General features: G+C 36.2%; 1 protein-coding gene across 3 annotated transcripts in view; it reads left to right on the forward strand.

Annotated features, from left to right (window-relative positions):
• The first annotated feature begins 7,893 nt into the window (after positions 1–7,893).
• Positions 7,894–25,096, forward strand: part of LOC118262060 (pancreatic triacylglycerol lipase) — a 34,626-nt gene continuing 17,423 nt past the window's right edge. Inside the window, exon 1 of one of the 3 annotated variants that reach the window (XM_050701255.1) lies at positions 7,894–8,266. Coding sequence is in view for 2 of the 3 variants with exons in the window: in XM_035573165.2 (XP_035429058.1) it covers positions 12,769–12,784 (16 nt within the window). In the remaining variant the exon portion in view is untranslated. Of the gene's footprint in view, positions 8,267–12,666; positions 12,785–25,096 lie in introns of those variants that run through there. The other 2 variants (XM_035573165.2, XM_035573166.2) reach the window with 2 other exon arrangements.

Genomic DNA, 25,096 nt, shown 5'->3' on the forward strand with positions numbered 1-25,096 from the left:
TCGAGTGAAAATGTGGTTTACAGGTTAATTTACTCAATGCACGCCATTGCCTACAGTCGCTCATAAACAAATGTGACAAGAAATGAAAAAAACTAACTTACGGCGTTACCTAACTAATTAATTGAAACAATTCACACGTTAACGTCGCTCTGTGTCACGATAACGATGGAGTACTGGAATTATGGTTCTAGATAGGTTTAAAGTAAAAAAGAAAGTTATCTAACACTAATCAACCTAATAAATTAGTCAGTACTAAACACCTACAGTCGTCACGCTTCTATACCATTGAAGACTAAAGAATATACTTAGGTACTTTTGTTTCAAATAAGTTTATGTCACTTTTTATTCTTTAAGATTGATCATCGCCTAAAGGTAGAGTAAAAGGTGGAATTTCAGGCATACCAAACATAGAAGAGTGCCTCGGGCCACAGACCACTGAGTGTTCGAAAGCACACAGAAACCTTTAATAAAATAATTGTAACAGTTGTAACAATAAATTATAAAACATTACGATAAAAAAATGATAAAAGCCCGCGTCTATGCAAACTGTCTAGGTAGGTACCTAGACAATGGGGGCTCCAGAGCAGGTCTATTAAGAGCACTGGGTGTTGAGGGTGGCCACCGGGGTGGTTTTAGTGGGGTAAAAATCCCACACTCCCTAGTCTTTTAGTGAGGTAAAAATCCCACACTCCTTAGTCTTTTATCCCCAAAAACCTAGGCGCCTTTTGAAGGTTTCCACCCGTCATCAAAAAAAAATAAAGGTACCTAGACAAACAGGGCACCTAACAGGTACCTAGACAGAATATTATTAAGATGACCTGGTAACGCCTTCAGGTGCAGATGGTGGTCACCGGGAAAATTTTTGTGAAGTAATAACCCCACATTCTAATCTTTCCCCCAAAAACCTAAGCACCTTTTCAAGCCCGTCGACATAAAAAAGTATCTAGTTAATAAAGTTAAGAATTCTAGCTGTAGGTTACAGCTAGAGTTCTTCACCCAAAAAGCTTGTAGATACCTACTCACATAAAGACTATTATCCCATGTCCCAGTCTAAAGGAATTCCATAAAAATATGCAGCTCAATTCAATGTTATCTCCAAACCAATCCATCGACCAGCTTTCTCTTTAAACCCTCCAAGGAATGCAAGGAGTCAACATTTTTTGTTTCACCTTTCAAGTGTTAATTGAGAACAGGTATCAATTACTGCACATATTAGTATATCTATAGATAAATCAAAAAGCTAAATAGAACGCAAATTGTAGGCAGGTGCGGTAATCAAAGTCTATCATTTATGTTATGTAACTGTTGCGATGCATCCGACGCTAGTAGCATAACCTGGCACCTATGTAGAAATAGGTATCAGCAGCACCTCAACCTACCCGAAACTGTCAAACTTATTTAATAGATTTTCAACTTTATTTCAAAAAATATTAAGGTTGAAATCTATTACAGAAACAGGGATAGTGTGATAGGCCAGCCACCAAGCACCGTAGCTAGCAGGTCAAAGTACTAAAAAAGTTGTGTTTTATTATTATTGCCTTTAATTGCTATAAACTGCCAATAAGTTTCATTATCACGCTCAATGACTCGTTAGTGGGCTAGAATAAAATTCATTATTGGATTTTACTACCTAAATAACTTGGATTCTTAGGTAACGTAACATCCGCCTGTTTTCGGAATCGTAAAGACTGGGCTAGAATATAATTGCCATTACTAATAAGTATAGACATGTGAAATGAAATAGGTATTGAGTAAATCCACTAGTTAACTAGTTCTACTCCCCAACAACAAATATTGTAAGGAACTTTCTAAACTTAAATAAGGCAAACTTAAGCAGTTAACTTGATGGTCCTATTTATTTCAGTTTAACTGCATCATGTCATCTGATTTACAACAATATGCCATTATTCTGTTCGATTCCAGATCTGATGCGATGTTATTTAACTTGGTTAAACCCCCTATACCATCCCGATGAATCTTATAGTCCAATTAATGCCCACATCAATACAATGATCAGCCTAAACCAAATATTGACTTCATACCTAATATGTACTTAACCACATACATAATATGTACTTAACCACTTAAGCCAAGCGTGTAAGCCTAACGACAACGCTTTTTGTTAAACCTGTCTACGCGATTGTTTTTAAATAAGCCACTTAATTACCATAATTTTGTATCAAGTACCTGATATAATACCTAATGATAAACATTAAAATCTTTTAGCATTCATTCAACTATATAATTATAGCAAAAAATGGCAGAAATCGTGATTACCTATCCAATTCAATGTTTGTAATCACGATATTTAGAGTCTGTCTAATAAGCAGTTTGCAAATAACATTAGAAGAAGAAAGTCTAATTTGATGTTAATTATACATGCTTAACATCACGCCTTCTATTCCCCGAAATGGAAGGTTGAGGTGTACATAAAGTTATGTAACAACGCCCTCTTTCTATGAAGGAATAAGTCTACTGCTTGAAAGTCGTGTCATTGCGATTTGTGAAATGTTCGTAATCTAAAACCCCAATTATTGCCGAGCTCGACAATGGAACCAGAGACTCCTTATTTGGCAATAACATTTGCAACCGCTTGAAGCTATTGTTACATAATTATCTGTCCTGCTTGATAAGTAAAGTAGAAAATGCAGAATAGATCTCAAAAATCTCACAGTGATTTGTTAATCAACAACATATCAATATTGTTACCTAATTAAATAGAAATAAGTAGGTAATTACCCAATTAATAATTTCCGGTTATATTAATCTGATATTATCATAATTGTAAAATCAGATTTATAATACCTACGTTACACCTTAATCAACAATTCAATTAGGAAGTATTAAACTTTATTGAGACGGTAAAAATGAATATTAAAAAACGATCAGAAGTTGTGACCTAACCAAAATTTTGCAATTTTTGACTGCAGACTGGCGCCATTTATCAGATTGTTGCAACAAATTATTGGACATTGCGTGCCGACGGGTTGGTTAGACAGATAATAGCTGTAGCAATATGTAGAAGGTACCTACGTGTTATATAACAAACACTGGCATTTAATAGCAAAAATACTGGAAGTGATAACACCAACTGCATCGCGTGCGACCGCGTAATTTGCCGAATAAATCTCTCGTCTTCTTTGCATAATAATAATTACGTGTGCCCAAGTCTTACGAGGTAGATAAATAGGACTATCTCAGATTGCCTTTGCGAAACACGTGCAACATGCAGATGCATATCTACTCTTGAGAAATTATAACAAGACTTATAATAACTTTGTAGTCGTGCTTGTGGCTGTTAGGTCAAATCTCACAGGAGCACTTAGGATTTTGAAACAGAAGATGGAAGTAGAAGCCTTTCGTTATAAGTATACTGTATATGTATAACTTCTACTTCTACGTAGTACGATGAAACATCGTACCGACAAAACCAACATTAGCCAAATCGGTCCAGTCGTTTTGAGTTATAGCGAGACTAACGAACAAACTTCATTTTTATATATAAGATGGTAGCTAGCTGTACGTTTATATATTTAAGGCCCTTTGTGAGTAGCTTGATATTCGCAAAGGAAAAATACCACCATAATTAACCGTTCCTGAAAACCTACAGCATTACAAACTATGTATTACCTACTTAAATATGTATAATTCTCACGATATTATATAGCGTCACTAACTTTGTTTTGCGAATGCAAAATAATGATTACTAATTATTGCGCTTGCACCAAAAGGTAGGCATCATTTGTCATAATGTGAAGTCCCAATTATTCAATTGGTAAAGGCCTGTTTCGAACTCACGTGACGGGGATAACCAATGCTCGCAAAATACGGTACATTACAGTACTTTACGTCATCTCAAGGTTACCTGAATCATTCCTGTTATATAGGAGAAACGAGTAGGAATAAAATTAAAAATTTACCGTCTGCATTTTACAAGAATTAATAATTACACCTTATTCAGAACGCATTGTTTAGCTATTTTACTATTGCTCATATATGTATAAAGGGACTTAAAAATGACTCGACCAACGACTGCCTCGTTGGTCGAGTGGTCGCAAGTGCGACTGCCGAACAAGGGGCCTCGGGTTCGATTCCCGGGTCGGGCAAAGTATTACTGGGCTTTTTCGGATTTTCGAAAATATCTCGGTAGTAGCACGGATTCTGGAATTGTGTCCAGAATATGGCAATAGGCTCACCCCCTATTACATGGGACTTTAACACAAAATGGTGAAAAGTGGGTGTACATTGTATAACGGCATTACGTGCCGTAATGTGCATTTGCCTACCCCTTCGGGGATAAAAGGCGTGAAGTTGTGTGTGTGTGGACTTAAAAATCTACTGAATATTATAGGTACCTATTACAGTTCTGTTACACAATATTTTTGCCGTAACAAAATGCTCAGGCCACAATTTTTTTACCAAGATTTTGAGTTTGTAATAGCTTTCCGTGCGCCAGACTCGCCAATGGAAATTGATAACGGGAAAATGCTGCTAGATGCCACAAAGTACGCTACGGAATACGCGCTACGGACTACGCACTACGATCTTCGCACTACGAACTACGAGTCATCGGTCGTCGAACATTCGCTCAGACCCGCTAAGACAATCTGCATGATTTATAATAAATATAAATGAAGACATTGACAACAGAACCATACTCTTGCTCACATTGCAGAAATAGGCCTGACACTTGTTACAATAACATTATAGACAACATAGATTTATTAAAATAACAATTAGGATTGTGTTTAAAATTTTGTTATTAGCACTTAGCAGTTATATTTGTTACTATTCATGATAATTATTTACGAATTTATATCACCTTTAATGACTTAATTAATCACAATTAACGGGCCAAAACGTTACAAAGATCCCATTTCTATAAAAACACTATGTCAAGGCTACGAAGACTATAACGCATCTAGAGAAGTATAATATGTTTTGGTTTGTATTTACGCTCTGTTTAGTATCAGTAATTTGAGACATTCTTGGTTATAATCCAAAAAGATATGTATCTATTTTTCAGTAAAAATAGGGAAGGTAGAGATGCGCCTAAGTAGATACGGAAAGTAATTATTTCCAAAAACAAGATAGAATTTTAAGACTTACGTGTTTTGAAATATTTATGTGTTTATTGACTAACTGTTGTATACCAATGACTAAAAATATAATATAGCTAAGCCAAATTCTTAAAAAGAAATATTCAAATTCTTATACGTTTCGCAAATACGCATACATGTACGTAAATGCTGATTTGACATGTCAATGCCAAATCTTTGACCAAATACTAAACCGACTTAATACCTAACTTTTGTACCTGATGATGATGAGGTTGAGACATTTATTAGCAGTAGAATCATAGACTGAGGCGACACATGACACGATTTTTTTTTTTTTTTGAGGCGGGAAAATCATCCAATGACTTCTCCCGCCTTGGGCGAGGCGAGAGGGAGTGTCAGACTCTTACTGACTAAAAACCACCCCGTTCCTTCTCCTGCTTTTCGAGCCGGAGCCCCGGTAAACCCGCTAGGTAGTCCGCAGCTCCGGATCAGGCATCAGCCCTACTGGGCCCCATCTGTGGTGGTCTAATGGCTCTTTGAGGCGCGCGCGGAACGCGACGCGCCGCACGCACGGGTCTGGATCTGGTCGGGCGGCGAGTTACCCTTACTCGTCGTCCGCAGACCCGCACTTACGGTGGCCGGAGATCGTCGCGCGATCCCCGACGCCCGGAGTGTCTCTCGCGACGGCTGGGGCGTGAGGTTCGTTCCCTCACGCGCCCCGCCTCCTCCTTAGCTAGCATGACTGCTTCGCAGAAGGAGGAGACGGCATCCCAGTCCCCCTCGCTCCGCACCATGGCTTGTACCAGTGCCGGACGCGAGAGGTCGCCGTCGCCGACCACATCCCTGAGGACACGGCGGTGCTCAGCCCACGCAGGGCAGACCGCAACCGTATGTTCCACCGTGTCCTCCGGGCGGTCCTCGCAGTGATGACACCCGGGCGTTTCCTCCCGCCCAATCAGAAACAGGAACCTACCGAAACTCCCATGTCCGGTAAGCACCTGTGTCAGGCGGTAGGTGAGGACGCCATGGCGCCTCTCTAGCCACTCCTTAAAGAGGGGACTTACCGCTGCAATGACAGCGAGCCCAGCCCTCGGTTGCGACAGTCGTTGCTGCCATTCCGCCATGAGATCGCGCCGGAGATCGTCCCGCCACGCACTAATCTGGCGCGGCAGTGGAGTTTCGCCCCGGCGACGCGCGTCGGCGCGCAAACTAAAGACGCGCGCGAGCACCTTCGCCTCCAAATCCCACGGCGGTAGTCCGGCAAGGAGGTTAGCCGCCTCTCCGGAGATCGTGCGATATCCGCGGATCACTCGAATGGCCATGACCCTCTGGGACGTGAGCAGCGCCCGAGCTGGCCGCCGCATCAGGTTCGGCGCCCACACAGGGGCTCCGTAGAGGGCCATGGACCGCACGATCCCCGCGTACAACCTTCGGTAGGAGGCATTTGGCCCCCGAGGTTGGGCAGGAGTCGCTTAAGCGCAGCCCTCGTCCGTTCCAACTTAGGAGCCAAACGTCGGAAAAGCTCCACGAAGTTCCATCGACTGTCGAGGACGAGTCCTAAGTACTTTATCGTCGTCTCGACGCCGATGGTAACCCCTCCTGCCGTTATTTGGGACCCATCCGGAGGTGGCGCGTTTCCGCGGCCATGAAAGCACATGGCCTCGGACTTGTGGAGCGCCACCTCGAGTCCCAATTGCCGGATCCTTTCAACGACCGTCGTAACCGCTCTCGCCATTAAATTGGCCGCCGCCTGGTGCGACCTCCCGTGCGCTAGCACCAGACACAGGACACGATAGATGACAGAAGTCGCATATAGACGATCGACGAGCAAATCAACGGATGACATCATAAATCCTACATCACTCATAATTATTAAGTTTATATGCTAATAAACATGGAAAAAAATCCCAACGAACAACAGTTGGGCAAAAAGCCCGCCAGGCATGATCACCTCGTCTGGTCAGAGGATCCTCCTTTTCTTAGGGAACTTTACTCATTGTTCCCTAAAGTTATTGTAGAGTTTTGTTTAAAAATTATTAACTAATTCGTGCCAAATTTATTCATCCCAAAGTCGTTTATCTACACAGGTACTGAAACATCCTTGATTATGAAGTGTTTATTTGAATAAATAATTAATATCCAGATACGCATAACTTGATCCAGTTTCTTCCGTTCCAGATCTACGCACAAGCAATAGGTACTTGATATACTACTTACAAATGGAAGGCTTAGCTGAAACTTATTTTGGGAAAAGGAGATTTTTGTATCAGTTCTGATCATGTTTCTATTAAAAAAGGTTTACAACCTCCGAAGTATGCTAACTCACACAATATAACCAAACGACAGATTATTATTTACTTGACTAATATCTATACTTTTTAGGACAGTTTATTAGAAGAAATATTTTGTAAGATACTTTAATTGAATTTAAGGAATACGCTCAGGTGCCTCACACGGTATACATAAAAGATATCCATGGTACCTTTGCGGTACATCAATCAACATAAATGCACCAATAAAGTTGTGATTTTCATTTAGAAAAGCTCTAACACAGACTCAAATAGCGTGGCTAGTAGCTGTAATATAAACCTAGCTGTTTCATACATAAACATTTGTCTAGACTTTCTTATTCATAGCCATTTCACCTGTCTCTTCGACTGTCAATACATTAAACACTAACAATTACGAGGCAGCTTTAGAGAACGCTCTCAAATACTTTTATGATCTTGAAATATGATTTGTTATCTAGGCATCAATCAGTGGAATAAATTGCGACGTGTACACGAAATGACTTCTCGCAGTTCGTCAGGTTGCAGTTTAATGAAAGTGGTGCGGTCTGAAGCCGGTCTGCAGTTGTACGAGTAGTAGTGCGAGTGTACCGGCTGGGCTCGCCACCACAGGCCAGTCTACACAACACTTTCCCGAACCGCGCACGCGCGTACGTTCGCCTGTATTACAACACTCGGAAACGCTCCGAAATTACGTGATTCCATTTAAAGCCATTCCCATTCAAAGTGTAACTACACGTAAATACGACTGATGTATGTTATATAAAATGTATTGAGTAACGGGTCGCCGTCAGTATCATCCCGTGGTTGTTTACGTGAGCCTCGTGCTTGACGCACCATTTTCAGCGGTGACACAAACAGCTGAGCGAAGCGGGAAATTGGGAGCAAGCGGTACAAAAGCTAATTACAGGATCTCGGGTGAGTGAGATAACATAATTATTTTTATTGAAGACAATATGTGATTATTTATTATCGTCTTTCATAAATTTATTAAAAATATTCAAAAAAAATATTTTTAAACATTACTTATAAAATACAAAAATCAAAATAACATTTAAAAATATTAAAATAGGAGCCGACCAGTAGCGGGAGCATGGTCCAAGCTACCAGTGGTTAGGGCTCCAGAGATTGCTATTATGTCAATAAATAAAGTACATAATGTAAAACATGAAATATTTATATCTACGGCCTCATAAACGAACATTAAAAATGTAACGAGTTCTCAATATTGCGCTATAAATTGCAAATACATATTTAAGTAGGCATAATAATTGTGCTGTTTAGTTTCCACGATGAATAATAAACAAATAAATATTGCAGTCGTTAATTCTAAATATCTAGAACTGACTTATTTAAAACCATTCACGCATGACTTCATCAAATAAATTGTAAGATTAATTCATGAATTTTCTTTAAATAATTATTTTCTTTAAAATTTATATAGTAAACAAAGCCTTATTTCCTCTCAACATTCTTATTTAATTCACTTAACAGATAGCTACACTTCTGTAACGAGAGCTTAATAAACTTTATATAAATATAATAAATAATAAAATGACCAATCGACTCATAAAGAAGAGCGTAATTAATTAAAAATTTTCATAAGAACTCCGAAAATAAAAATGTCTTTCGAATCAGGGGTGATGTTACGAAAACGAAACCAGATTTCGAGTCCAATGTCATAATAAAAAGACAATAGCGCCGGCGCCGCTGCGTTATGTCAACAGAAACTTCAAGTATTTCGAGGAAATGTTTCCGAGTTCGTAACCAATATAGCGGATCATGAAAAACCTTCTACGCCTGAATGCGAATCGCAATCAATTTCCAAGTACCTACGTAATCGCTCAAAAGCCTCATTACGTTAACTCGGCTTTTCATTCATCAACCTTAAATAATGCGATTGAACAAATTACCATGAAAAACATTTATTACATGGCAAATCACTTTAAATGACATAAAAACATTCACATATAACATTTTCTAATAATACCATTACGTGTGTGCATATACCATTGTTTTTGCAAATCAGTTTAGTCACACGGTTCCATTACAATATAATCCAACAATAACAAATGCTTTCAATACCAGAACATTTTTAACAAAGAACTATGAGGTTAAACTTGCGGAACATACAGTTATTTAGAACTTTGCGTATAGGAAATACCCATTACGTTGTTTTTGAAAAATATTGGAAAGCAAACAGCGATAAATAAAACAAGGTTAACGCCCACATCAGGCGATGCGCAAAATACTACCGTTGAAATAAACATACTAGAAGATAACATTTGACCTTTTTATCAGTCGAAAAAAGTCTAAACAACACTGTATTAGGGGTATAAAATGTGCTAAAATTATATTAATAAACCTAAAAGATACTGATGTAGAGTAAAGTTATCCTATTCCATGCAACTGGCAGTGAACTTAAAATCAATGCACATGTTAATGTGCTTCTTCAGGACAATGCACTTAGAAGAGTATACTGAATATAGAAAAACTAAATACATATAATAAATCCCACGAGTACGCTCAAACGTAAAAGCTGTGTAACTTTTATTTATAAAATTTAGATAATTGTATATGTATTTTTATTGGTTCAATTTACGAGCATTTTGTTTTAGTTTCGTACGTGTAATGTTATGTATCTTGGAAAAAATAGCATCAACCGTCCAATTATGCATTCTCTTCGTATAAATAATTCTGTCCATTGACCGGAATAACAGCTGGAAAATCTTACAGAATTGCCACATTTGCCACGCTTGGCAGAGGATCACGATACAATGGAAACATTGCACAAGTGGATGTGGTCCGTCCCTTACAATCTCTGAGGCACCCTTGCGACATCCACTGAAGATTCGTCCACTGTTCACAAAATAAGTAAATGTACAAAACAAACATGTAAAAAGCCTTAAATAAGTAAATCACTTTTTAAGCTTAATCTTAAAAGATCTGAAATATACCAGAGGGCAATTCAGTTTTAGATATGATAGTTGTAGACATTTATTTAACCGACTTACTGATAGTTCTATTTCCAAAGAATTTGTTAAAACAACACTTAATCAGCAGAAGATGAAATAACAACCTAGTGGTACGTCAGAGATTTGCATCCAGATGTACCAAATTATACAAAATTGAACATATCAATAAGCAATCGTTATCACTGTCAGTGATTACTCAATATTTGTTGTCGTGGTCGCCTTGGCGGTGTGCGCCCCGCACGCGAAGCACGTGCGTTGCATTAAGCAAGTAGTCGCCGACACCGGCGGGCCCGCAGCGGCCAGCTGCTTGCAAAACGCATCGCTTTCTAATCACTAGAACCTTCGAAAATACATAAAAGTGCTATAATTAAAATACATTGAACACCACTTGGTAGGCGCTAAGCATGTGATTTAATCAAATGCATCATTTTACACGCGAGCGATGCTTTCATTGCGTGTGTTGCTGCTTGCTGCATCAACCTCTTCAACGCAACTTGCTACAAATTTTCTCATCGTCCATTCATAACTGAATGACAGGAAATAACAAGACTGTTATTAATATGCTCAGTCAACAATAATTGGAAGATACACCCGACAAACTGTGATTAGAAAGTTGTAAACATAATTGATTACACTTAACGCTTATTAATGCTTAATTTCCTGAGTTTCGATCGATTTTAACCATCGCTTGATATATTCAAGCGGCAATTGAAATCAAAACACAAACCAATGAGATATTGAATGGTTACATTAATCAGATTATTTATTCCGAGATCTAGGAATTCAGAAAATACTGTTTCTGTTCCGCATATTATGAAATGATGTGTCTCCTGATCCAAATCAAGTTCGCAATAGTAATTACTTAGGTAGGCGGAAATGATATGTATTGGTAAATCATCAAGATGAACTTTGCATGTTCGTAATACTACAGTAATACAATGATGGATGTGTTGTTGTAATATAACATAACTACTGGTTACTAGCTGGGCGAAATTGTTTTTGTCTAACTTCCAATCAAAGCCCACCTAATGGGGTTTTAATAACATTTTAATGTGCGATTCTGTCAATAGTTCCAATTCCCAGGAAGAATCGGTGAAGTGTGAAAGTTCATAGTAAATTACACAACGTTATCGTTTGATACGGCAGCTGTGCAGTGCAGTGGGTGAATATGTAAAATGAGTTGCACAACCGTTGCAGAACATTACGTCCCTGCGTTTTAATGCTCCGCTTCTGCATTACGGCATTAGACGAACACTTCACAACCGTGTAAGATAAAACCGGGTTACTGCGTTCGATTACAAATGTCTTTCACAACAATTGGCGGACAAAAAGGACAGTATGACCAACTAGACAAACATACAGGTGAATAATGGAACGTATTTTATATAAGTACCGTACTCAGAGCTACAAGTAAAGCTCGTTTCACTTAATGTCATACCTGTCATTCACTAAAAGGGTACCCAGAAATGATAATATAATCAATCAGTGACGGACATACCTTAGTTATTTAATCTACTAAAACAAAGTGCATGAGTTAAGTATCGATTACAGCTACTTAGTTACGTACCTCGTAATCTATGATCTTACCGACTCATTACGGCTCATAACATAGCCATTACGGTCCAACTTAAATATTAGTTAGCTGCCAACAAGCTACCAACTGCCGGATGACCGTCGACTGTTCCGATACAGTTGTCATACAATTATATCACTTATTACTTCCATATATAGGGAACTTACTTCAAATATTGCACCTGTCGAAGAAAGTGAAACTGTTCTTTGTTACAATATAAAATGACTAACCATAGCCTGCTACTTCGTTCGTGCGCAAAATCCATAATTTTCTAATTCCCTAGGAATTATTGATCGTAGAAAATTCTCTCTTCGTATTCCCAAACAAACATACATACATGCCTACTTCATTGACTTTTTGACCAGTAGTTAGTTTCAGCTGTAAGTCACTCAATAACCAGTAACGGAAGAGTTTTATATATTGATATCCAGTTAATAAAGTGAATCAATCAACAATCGTCTCGTTTGTAATGCAAAACACAACGTGACGTGACTTCACAACGCATTATATCCTTCCTTTGTGGTGTCCATAGATTTCCAATGTGCCAACTCGATTATTGAACTGTAGATTATCATCAACATCGGCAGATAAAAATTATTAATGGAAAGTTAGGATACTTACCTTAAGTTTGGTACCCCTATGAATTTTCCCGGATTTTCCATTGCATAGGTACATTACACACAAGCTGGGACGCATAGACATTTTTTTCCCAAAGGTAAATATATAAATATAGCTAATCGGCTCTACATTTTATCAGTTGCCATTTCTACATAACACCTCGTGGACGTCCTACTACACTAATAAACTATTTAATGTAGACGTACCGTCTACATCCTACATATCATATAAGATTCGCATCAAGAATTTAAAACATGGAGATCTTCTGTGGTAAGAACCAGTACATAAATATTATTATTGTTCTTGAGCAATCGAGACGACTAACATGTCTTGTACAAACTTTTGTAATCCTGCTAAAATTAGTTTTTTCAACTTAGGTAGAAATTTCGCTACATTCGACAATGTATGTATTACAAAATAACTCACAATGAAAACTTTACGTTTCCAATAAATCAAATTGCAATTGGTTGATCCAACTATGCCAAGGTGAGCCAGCCATTTTCGTTACATTTTTACGCATAGATTAAGTTAGATGGCTTCAAGGATTGACTTTTACGAGTATGTCGTTCACCTACATCACCTACATGTCTGCCTAAGCACGGTCGAGCCGGCCATTAATCCGCTACGTTTTAAATTCTGCTGGCCGGTACAATTGGTGTTGCAGTAATCGCGACATACCGATCATAGCGTGCTCCAAACAATATCACATTAATTTTACTAGCCACACAATTGGCTACTGTTCGCCATTTATATAATACTACGTTAATTATAACTTTACAGTTAATTTTATTATTATCAACAACGCCATTTGCGACAAATGATTCGAATAATTCGCATGAATTAACAACGATTATCGGGTCATTTCTGAAATTATACGACTTTATCTGAAATTAGATAGCCTCCGTGAATGTATAATTTGATTTACACTTAAAATCAATAACTTTAAAGCGGATTTTACAATGATGTTCTTTGTATAATGATTATCTGTGATTTTGTTTAACTTTAACCTTTCCTAAGTCACGTTCTTTAGATTAACGGGCACCATAACTAAACTATCGTCATGGTTGATGGTTTTTGAACCTGGTGGCTAGCCTCTTTGCATCCAGAACGAATCCGAAGCTATTAACCTCGTGTAACAGTTATTTATTTAATTACCTGGTATGAAACGAAAAAAGGCAGTAAATACATGAATTAAACACAAATAAACCTCGAAAAAGAAACACGTACACTAACAAAACCAACAATCAGGCTTAATAACTTCACTAACCACGTGTTAGACATTACATAAAAGAACAATTTAAACTAATAATACTTGTTTAAATTGTTATTTTAATACAAATAATAAACAGTTTAAAAAGTCATTATCAATGTGGAGCAGTAAGTCAGTAATTCGTCTTGTTCTTCTTTCTCGTGAGACCTCGAAAACCGCGGCCTAATGGTCGGCGCATTACCACCGACCTTAATATCGAATGACATAACTTTCATAAGTGTTACGTTTGGGCCACGAGTTCTAGTTCGATGCTCCTAAACTATTGTCTCATAATACCCTATACAAGTGTACAGTAATGTATTGCAACCATTTCCTTGTTGTTGCATCAAGAAACAATTTTCTCGTACAGAGGACACCCAATTTGTATTGTACTTACGTTGAATTTTTGAGTGTTTTATTTATTCAGTCATGCGATATTAGAGCATCATTACGAAAAATGTGTGGCAACTTCTTGTTGAACAAAAGTATGACATTTTAATAGATGAACTGAACGTTAAATTCTTTTACACAGATATTATATTTAAATGGACATTACCTACTAACCGTAGTTGTCAGTAGGCAGGTTGTTATTGCTTTGAGAGCTGGTTGTGCTAATTGAATGACAGAGAAAGCTTTAGTTTAAAATTCTATCAAACAAATAAATTGATTCTTGATGCATTACGTTGTGGTCGCTAGTGAGACAGTGACAAATGAATGTGAAACATTGATTTATTCGATAAATGATAGTCATAGTGTTAAAGTAAGTCATGATTTTATATGAAATCTCATTTACTAAGTGACTGTTCCTTTTTCGTGTATCGTTACTGGAACGTTTAAACAAATAGATTTGTAACTTTGACATTTGACATCAATTCCTCAACAAATTGCAGATTGCCTTATGAGGAATTTAAACGGAATACACAGCACACATTGTTGTTGAACAAACAGTTGTGAGTACCTGTCACGTAACGATTGCATAGGCTGTTTTCCACAAAAACACAATTTGTATGTCCAAGACATCTGTGAGAAAGCCAATAAGGCTACCGGGACAGACAAGTGATTTATCAATCGCTAATGCTAACAAAATCGTGGCATATTGTGAAATTAAAAAAATACAGTTCAAATAATAAATGTTCGATAAAAATAAGTGTTCTTACAAACATGTACTTAATACAATCAGTCAGATCAGTCAGTAAGCGTCAACATTTTAAGCAAATAGTGACATCATAAAATCATAGCATATTGTGAAATAAAAAAAAATACAGTTAAAATAATAAATGTTCGATAAAAATAAGTGTTCTTACAAACATGTACTTAATACAATCAATCAGATCAGTCAGCATTTTAAGCAAATAGTGACATCATCCTAGTATTTCAACGTCTGCAGTCTATCTGATCAAGGTATTTACATTATACCAAGTGCAAAGTTTTACAAAGGCACCTTCAGTTTTATGATTAATACCTATTAATCTTCTGCATACAAATCTGACAAATATACTTTCCTTTATCAATGTGTAATTGACGTAAAATAAATGGAAGTCTGTATCTATAAATCAAAGAAAATTAACAAGGTGTGGCGCTTAATGCATGGCAAGAGCTGTACATAGCTACTAGAAGCAAGCTGCTCAGGCAGAGAAACAAGTTGAGAGAGCAAAATCTCGAGCACTTACCCTGTACTTTAACTACTTATAAGTCATTTTAATGTTCTGTCTCCTGTATGTAGTACCATCTGATAAACTAGCAAAAACTAATTAAAGCTAGTACTTGATAGTAACAGGTAGATAGTAGGTTTATTACCTACTATGCAATGACGTTTCTTATATAGATAGTATACCGCATATATACCCTACTAGCACTGCAACTCTTGTAAGTCTGGATCTCCTGTAGAGATCACCATAAACTCACTAAGATTCTAATTAAGACGGGATCAATGACTTCATCCAAAGCAACACAAGATTAGTTGACAGACAAAGACAAAGATCATTCGCACTAATCATAAATTATATTCCCATACAGCGTGACATGTTTATACATAGATATAGACGTTTCTAGATACGTTGACAAATTATTTGGTTTATCAGACCGCGTCGCGCATAGCAATGATCGGAGTTTCAGCTCGAACGCTTATTGCATGCCAATCGTTTCATACTGCCGCGTTTACACAATCATCTTCGTTCCTTGTTCCATGGGTGCAATTATCCAAGTTCTCTCTAAAACACAAGTCTCGATAATTCTTGATAACAACACTATTTGGAACTTACCTACGTATCGGAAACAATGCGAACGTATCCTTATTCGGAATAGCCTTCGACAACATAATAACAGCTGCTATCAGATGCACTTTTGCAGTGATGAAAGTTGCATATAAACCGCAACGGCAACACCATTTAACCAAGTACACGTCAAACAATTGTTTGTTTATCAGTATAATTTGCATTGATCTGCACACCATAATATTTTCTCCGTACTCTGAAGTCACATCACATCCAATCGTTAAACTTTTATGTTCACACTTAACGACTGTTTTTAAACTTCTGAATTATTATCCTGTTATTTGTATAAACAACGGGTAATTATATATATTTCCTTATGTTTTCTATTTCATTTTAACGTACCTAATCGTCACCTCCAACCTGAAAGCTATAGGTAATCAATTTTCTAATAACTTTCATCGAGCTAGTGGAAAAAGAAATTCTATACGGTCGCCACTGGAGAAGCTAAACCAGACCGACTCTCAAGAGAAAACAAATACTTTCGCTGACTGCAGTACAGGTGACCTAGTCCTGTACAACAGCATCTGGGCTGCATTCACTAACTCCCAAACCATTACGACTAATAAGTATTTATTATGAAAAGGTTAATTATACATACGAACCATTCATTAAGTGAAGATGTTCAGTTCAGTAATGCTACTTGCTATGTATCTTTCAACGCGACCATGAAATCCATGATTCTGTCCATGGAACTTTCTGTTCAATAAAACATTTAGAAAAAGAAATTTCCCAGAGTGTTGTGGCGCAAACATGCAAATAGCGTGTATTGTTACACGTGTATGGTTTTTACAAAATTTCTTAGGACTCAAAGAGATAATTTGTATGTGTCTGCGGCAAAGCTTTTCTCATTGGAAGAGTGAAGACATTGTGTAATTCATGTTAACATTCTTTTTACAAGCCGAAATAATAACAACGTGCAAAATACAATTGTTTCACATAACTTGGCGCATTTCACTTGTAATTACAGCTGCACAAACCTTTTTCGTGTGATTCAATAACTTAGTATAGATGTGTGGAAAAAGTGCTTATCTAACTTCCTTTATTTGTAATTACATATTCTGTACAATTAACAAGACGCTGGCAATTAATCAAAGTTGCGTGAGTATTAAGTTGTATTTAGAGAATACAGTTAAAATAAAGAGATCCCGGCCGTTTTCTTGTCCCGAAAATCCCGGGACTGTACTTGGCTAATCTCGGGATTTTTAGGATTGACATTAAAGGAAAAGTTACAGCTGGAAATTGATAAGAGTATGAATTCCCCAGATCCTAAAGTACAAATACAAAATGAATCAGGGTTGGCAAATAGTATTAGACGTGAAATGAGCCTGTTCGAAAATGGAGGAACTCGTGGATATCACTTAGAAATAGCAAATAAATATCTAATGTCTATTCCTCCAACCAGCGTAAAACCTGAGCGAGCGTTTTCAGCTGCTGCTTATATTGGCAATAAACTACGAAGCAGGCTTGGAAGTGAAACGTTGGATGCTTTGATATTCCTGCGATTGTATTTTCGAAATTCTAATTAGTTTTGTTGTGTTGTCTTTTAAATTTCTTGCAAAAGTATTTTGATTGTTTTGTCAATTTTCGTTTCGTACTGTATTGTGTTGTGATGTGATTTATATTGTGCAACGATATTAAAATCATTTTTTTTAAATAACTCAAGTTCTGTTTTCATTTGAGTCCAATTAGAAACCACAAAGTCTAATCCCGGGATAGCCCCGGGATCCCGGGATTACACATTTAAAATCCCGTAATCCCGGGATTGAAAAACATGCTCGGGATTGTATTCTCTAATTGTATTGTTCGGTTGGATTAAATATCTAGCCATCTAGTACTAGATTATGTCTATCCGCGTTCGCTGGTGAATGTATATCTTGATTACTGCCTTTGTCTTGATGTATTAAATTCAAATATATTCATTGATCAATCCTTTCTCCATATGCACAGTCATACAGTCAGCCAAGTTATTTGCTATGTAAGAAAATAAAGACTGGTATGTACTTATGTTGATACTGTTTTATAATCTTGAGCGACATGTTCATATTCATTATTTTATAATCTCTTTCGACAACCACATTGAAAGCAGTCAACGTGAAAATCATTTCACTTACATACGAGTGTATCAATCACCAATATTAATCTAATTTATTGAAAGGGAAATTTCTATGCAAGTAATTTGCATGAAATTAACATAACAATATGGTGGACTATTATGTAGATATCTGAAGTACATCGAGGTACCTTTTACTATTTACTAATATGGAATCGTATAAACCCAGACTGAAACTTGGTTACTAAAGTACACAAGCACTACAATTTACAAATTTCGTACACTTTCCTTATATCTTACGTTACTTGAAAACGACTGTTAATTTTCTTAGATTACGGTATGATTTTTTTTTTTTGAGGGGGAAAATCATCCTATGACTTCTCCCGCCTTGGGCGAGGCGAGAGGGAGTGTCAGACTCTTACTGACTAAAAACCACCCCGTTCCTTCTCCTGCTTTTCGAGCCGGAGCCCCGGTAAACCCGCTAGGTAGTCCGCAGCTCCGGACGGTATGAAATTTAGGGCTTCACTTTTCCAGAAGAACTGAAAAATAGTAAAGAAGAATTCCCTTCCCGATGTTGTGGTAATCAAAGAAGATGTATGTCGATCTTACTTAGTATTTAAAGATGTAGGCCCAAAAATTAATGACTGATAGAAACATAACAAGAAACAGCCTTCAATACTGTATAGATACGTATAACAAAAACCGTTTCCGATACCGATATCGATGGCACGTTTCCATTAAATCTGTTCCGTTACCTGGACGTGATTTAAGAACGCTTTGTGAACTAGACATACTTTTTATCTCGTATTCTCGTCCGTTTACCTGTTTTCCATAAAGTTCGGAACGTTTGACCTCGTGCCTTACTATTCTAGTGAGAAGCGCATGCGTGACCGCGCCAACAAGGCCATTGCACCGCGTGCTTTCTGATGCACTTCTCAACAAGAATAAGTACTTGGATTTAAGATAACAAGTTGCATACATGAAGATAAACTTTGTGATAAGCATTTTATGCTAACAACCAGTGAGTGGATTACTTTAACCTGTTTCGTTTTCCTTTTAATTTTATGTGGAATCGTTACTACAGTACATACTCTTCGAAGATATATATAATTGCTGCGTTTATAAATTAAATTCGTTAAGAATATCAAAAAATATATATATCCCATAACTAGAAAAATATCTGTCCCATCCGGAAGAAATCACCCGTTTATTATTTAATGTTTCTATCTAGGTATAAATCTTTGATTGAAGAAAATGTTGATAAAAAAATCTTATTATATCATGAACTAATATTTTCCGGATCAGTGCTATCATTTAGATGCGGTAGTTTAAACAGTGTGTAGCACAAGGATATCCTGTTAGAAATGCAAATAACATTGGTAATGACAGAAATTAAAGTACCGTGCACTAATAACAGGCACTTGTAGAAATTATATTTACCGCACAAACGTGAATAACTGTAAATACATTCATGCGAGAATTTTCCCGAAGGAATTGCCATCTACCGTACGTAGTATAGAAAGAAAAATTCACTTTTCACCAGTTACGTGAATTTAATAAGCCTATACTGAGCACAAACACAAAATATAACTTCATCTTCATCAAATCACAATAAGATCAGATTTTTTATTATAATAACACTTTCTTCGATGTCTCCATGGAACTGTAACAATGGCATGAAACACTATAAATCACTGTCAGTACCATAATACGCGCTAAATTCTTTAATTGAAAAAATGTAATACCGATCTAGGTGAGCGAGCAGAACTAGAAATAGAGACTCGTTTAACCGGAGCTTTTTCTTTACAATTGGCTATTACGTTATACTTCACCCAACAGAACTATCATCAAATCAAAACAAACTACAATTATTTCTTTAATATTAAAGCTACACATTAATTTCTCATGTAAAACTACTTTCACAGGAAGAACGTGGTATCAATAAATCGTTCTGTATTTATAATTGTAGTTCGTATCTCCTTAAACGTTTCATACCCGCCTTGTGTTTGAAGTCATTCTTTGAATGATTGCACTTGAGATTGCTTTTATAGAAATCAACAATAGATAGTATTACACACCACCCACGAAGAGGAAGTAATACAGTCGCTACACTCAGCCGAACGCACTTCCACGTCTTTTTATATAGAGCGACATTCAATCAGCCTTGCCACGAAAAAAACGTCCAAGAATGCCTATCACAGATGGTGTGATCACGTAATAATGTGTACCTACGTAAGGTAAGTTGTAAAAGCGTAGTAAACTTAATAAATACTAATAATATTTTACATAAGTATCATAATAACGGTGGGAAGTACTGGACAATACATTGCGTCACTAGCTAGACTTTATGACAAGCACGTTTTTGTTGACAAACGTCATGTTTGATTGAGTGCGCGAATTTACGCACAAAACTACAATGAACGTTTTTTTGTTTTTACGATACATGTGCAATGATTACTATATTGCATCGTATACTCATATACTCGTAGTAATCATTGTTTAAATTTTCATTGAGATTCTGATTTGTTTAAAGCATTCTTTCTATGCAGCAGTGGAATTTTACCAGCTGATACTGATGTTTGTTGTTTATAATTTGTCGATAATGTCCTTATAACGAGCTATCATATTGTATATCCTTTATGACTACTTATCTGACTGCACGGTTGTCGTGGTGGCTGGGCAACTGGCTGCCGTGCAACGGACAGCGAGTTTTATTCCCGCACGGAACAATTCTTTGTGTGATCCACAAATTGTTGTTTCGAGTCTAAGTGTCATGTGCCTGTGAACTTATATGTTTGTAAACGCACCCAAGACACTGGAGAAAATCCTAGTGTGGGACAACGTTTAAAAAAAAGATCTACTTGATGACTCGTGAATATAAGATGTAAAAAGCTTTTTTACTCTCGACAAATATATGGTATCCAACGCTTAGAACGTTCTTAGATCTTCTAGAATGCTTTAATTAACAGAACATTACACTAATATGTGAGAGCGAGCTATAACATAAACCATAATGATCTAATCAACTATTGTTGTTCATGTCGTTAAGCCTAGAAACTAACTTAATTAATCACATTTCTTACAGATAGGATTAAATTGATGGCATTAAAAACCTGCTCTAGTATTGAATGGAGAAAGTATGAGAATTGTTCACAGCGTGCCTACTTCATTATTATATAAACACCTATAACTGAATTATTAGCTGAGAGCATTATTTGTTACACATATATTGTTTGTTTTTAATTAAACATTGTAAAATAATGAAGTAGTAATTTTGTTTTATGTGAGGAGAAAATTTTGTACACCTTTTAAAGCGGTTTTGTTAGAGTAGCTACGAGATTGTTTTGACTGGTTGATAATACATGTATGTATCTATGTATTCTAGAATTAGCACAGTGCAAAACTGATGTATTATCGTATCATCACACCTTTTATGGTCTGTATTTTATCACAAAAGTGTATATTAATAAATAAATAGCTGATTTTATTAAAACCTCTATAGAACTTTAGAATCCGTTTGCTTACTGAAAAATACTAATAAGCAAAGATCCTCAACCACAACTACACAATCAATTACAACCATATTAGATACGCTAAATAAAGCAATAGAAAACTGACTTTATCTTGATGACCTTAGGTCTAATAATTGAATAAACAACATTTTCTGCAGTCAGATTGTTAATCTCCCTTTTACTACACCTACTAATAATTTCAGTGTTGAAAAGACCAATAAACTATTACGTGTTTGGAAAGTCAGTACAACATGGACTACGTAACACGCCAAGGGATATAATTCGATATTAAATTTTCAATAAAACTTTATTTAGCTTATAGACTAGCAATAGGAATATAATTAAGATAACCACATAGTTCCCGATCTCGCGGGATCTCTTCAAAAATGAGATGTGGAAGATATTCCAGGGAACTCTTCAAAAATCAACATAATGAGCTCTGCGTTTGAATTTAATAGATGTATACTCACTTAGGGCATTGAAAAAATAGTTTAAAAACGGACTTAAACTAACTTAAAACTAAAGAAAGCTACGAATTACGAATTTATAACAATTAAAAAAGAAACTATATTACAACCTATCCTCTATGCTATAATAACCAAGCTTAAACTAAATAATTTAAAAGAAACGACTTAAATCTAATCTAATTAATTTATAAATTAGACTTCAATTTTATTAAAAACACTAACTACAGTAACACTAATAATCACAACTAAACCTACGTTAAATGTTTAACCAAAAAAGGAAAACCCAACAAATAAACTTATTAATTGACAAATACAACGAAACCAATTTAGAATATACGAAACAGCAGACCACTACAGACAAATAATCATGACTGATTACACTTTTTCTACGATAGTACCGAAGCGCTGATACAACCATAGAATGTAACGAAACCATAGCGCGATCTATTTCGATCCCAAATATCGAGGATAAAGACAACTTGGATTATTTATATAACTCACATTTTCTTTGTACATTATATTCATATTATTTTTTTCAACCACTATTATTTACTTTTTTTCGATAAATAAAACAATAACATGAACCGAAGTCGTGTAACTCGACATAGAATTATTTATAAATAATTTATTTCTTATTTTTATTTTTTGATTTTTGAAATAAAAATATATCTATGACCTTAGGTCTAATAATTAAACTATATCTGTACCAACATTTCAACCTTCCGTCAAATTGTTAATCGGAGATTAATGGTACTAAGCCTACCAATAATTTCGACGTGATTCTTTAATTTGACATAAAAGAACCACATACTAAATGTATTACGTGTTTGGAAAGTCAGTACAACATGGACTACGTAACACGCCAAGGGATATAATTCGATATTAAATTTTCAATAAAACTTTATTTAGCTTATAGACTAGCAATAGGAATATAATTAAGATTACCTCGTTTTTGATAGCACGTAATAACAATTTATTTTGCTTTCCATATTTTTTTTATCCATAATTGTAATAATGACCTACGTGTATGTGTATTGACAAATATCGAAGTAGGACCTTACACTACAATGAAATGCGGTATATCTGTCGCCGCCAACAAGCTTAATTAGCTGTTTAAGTAACGGTCTGACTGATTAGCCGTTTGATTGAATAGCGTAATTTTTGTCAAATTACCGTATACTGTGTGTGTGTTATACGGCTGTGATATACATATAAGAACCATTTTTTATCATAGCTACAATATCTGAACAAAGTTCTTAAAAACATTTGTACAAACTATCTCATTGTTTGAGAAAAGGATTTCCGATTGTATTCGTAAGTCAGGTAAAGAATTATTACATCCCTTGTTTTGCGATGTCACAGTAGTGGAACGGAGATTGTATCAAATAGGCTAGTCCTATATTATAACTATTAGAAGGCACTCGTAGCATACCTGTCAGTAGCCTGACTGACTTGGCTTCATAATTAATGTGTCCATCTCTATCCAACACGTCACTAAATTACAGGCGTGTGATATTACTATGTAAGATATAATAATTGAAATTAATTGAACTAACACTAGCATCAATTAAATTGTTCTGAAAATATTTGAAAGTGGCCACTGAATAGAAATTGGCCAAACGTGACAGTTGCTAAGAATGTGACAGGGAGGAAGTCTCGATTCGCATCATTTACGATTTATATTTTTAGTTAAATTTAAATATTTTAATTTGCATGCTTTTTAAAATAGAATGTTACATAAATAATTGTATAAATTGAATTACGCAATCGAACAATAAACCAGTACCTATTAATATGCATAAAAAATAAATAAATTGCAGTTGAATAATTTTGCTGTCATTTGCAAAATTAAATAACTTGCGGGATTAAGGTTTCCGAATAATAATATTATCATTCGTTTTGTATACGTTTATAAATAAAGAAGTCCTCCACAAGGTGAAACACAGTTCAATGTCATTAAATTCATTCCTATGATCTTGAAGCTAAGTAGACAAATAAGTGAGGATGCCGGAACGAGTAGCGCAAATTTGATTTTTAAAGTGACTATGCCTAAGTATACATACTTAAACTGACATAAATATTCAGAATGTGTTATACTAGTTCACAAGTACGTATGACTGTCAAACGCTTTGTCTCATCTGCGACCATAATCGTGCATTATCTAGCTAAATAAACAATGTTTAACTCAAAGTAATGACGTCAACAAATTGTATGCTCTATGCATACACATATTATTTATATAGCTACCTGAGGTTATTGACTGTAAACAAATAAAACGACACTAACCCACTTCAATTAAAAAGCCTGTGAATGCAGTTCTTCGTATGGCTTTCTCCGTATGTGACCCCATTAGTAAACACGTCTTCGAGACAAGACGACGGAGCCTGTCCCTATTACGGCCCATAACCCCAATACCGGCATCACTCGAGAACCAATTACTATCTCTTTGTACCTATACAGACGACGGAATTTTATCCGACTGACTTGATTCAACTGACAAACAAAACAGAAATCTTTGTATCGATCAAAGTTTCTGACAAAAACTCTTTAGAATTTTAAAACTCCGTCTCATTTTTAAGAAATTAGACTAGTTTCAAGCCCTGCTAGAGGTTCATATCCATGAGCAAAATTCCGGGATACACGACGCGAAGATAGTCTCACTGCTACTGCTCATGAATATGAGCTAGTCCCATAATACAGTTGAGTCAAGTTTTTGGTGGACCATTTTCCGTAATCCTAATAGGATAAAAGTTCCTCGTCCGTGTAGACCTTTTATCGTTCACATTCATAAGGTAGACAGGTTAGTACGATGCACTATGCACGTAGTAGGTAATGTACATCAGAATAACAGGCTTACTCTCCAAGCCTGCCCTCTTGCTGTTTTGAAATTAAGTGCATTTTTACGATTTGTTTGTACACTTAAACTAGAGACTAGTTAGACTTTGTATGATTTTAATGTTTTATTTTTAACTGTCATTTGCGCAGTTGGCAATAACATCCAAAGCCCTACTATTTAGTAATGGTAAATGAA

This window comes from Spodoptera frugiperda, chromosome 20, assembly GCF_023101765.2.
Source record: "Spodoptera frugiperda isolate SF20-4 chromosome 20, AGI-APGP_CSIRO_Sfru_2.0, whole genome shotgun sequence".
NCBI lineage: Eukaryota > Metazoa > Arthropoda > Insecta > Lepidoptera > Noctuidae > Spodoptera > Spodoptera frugiperda.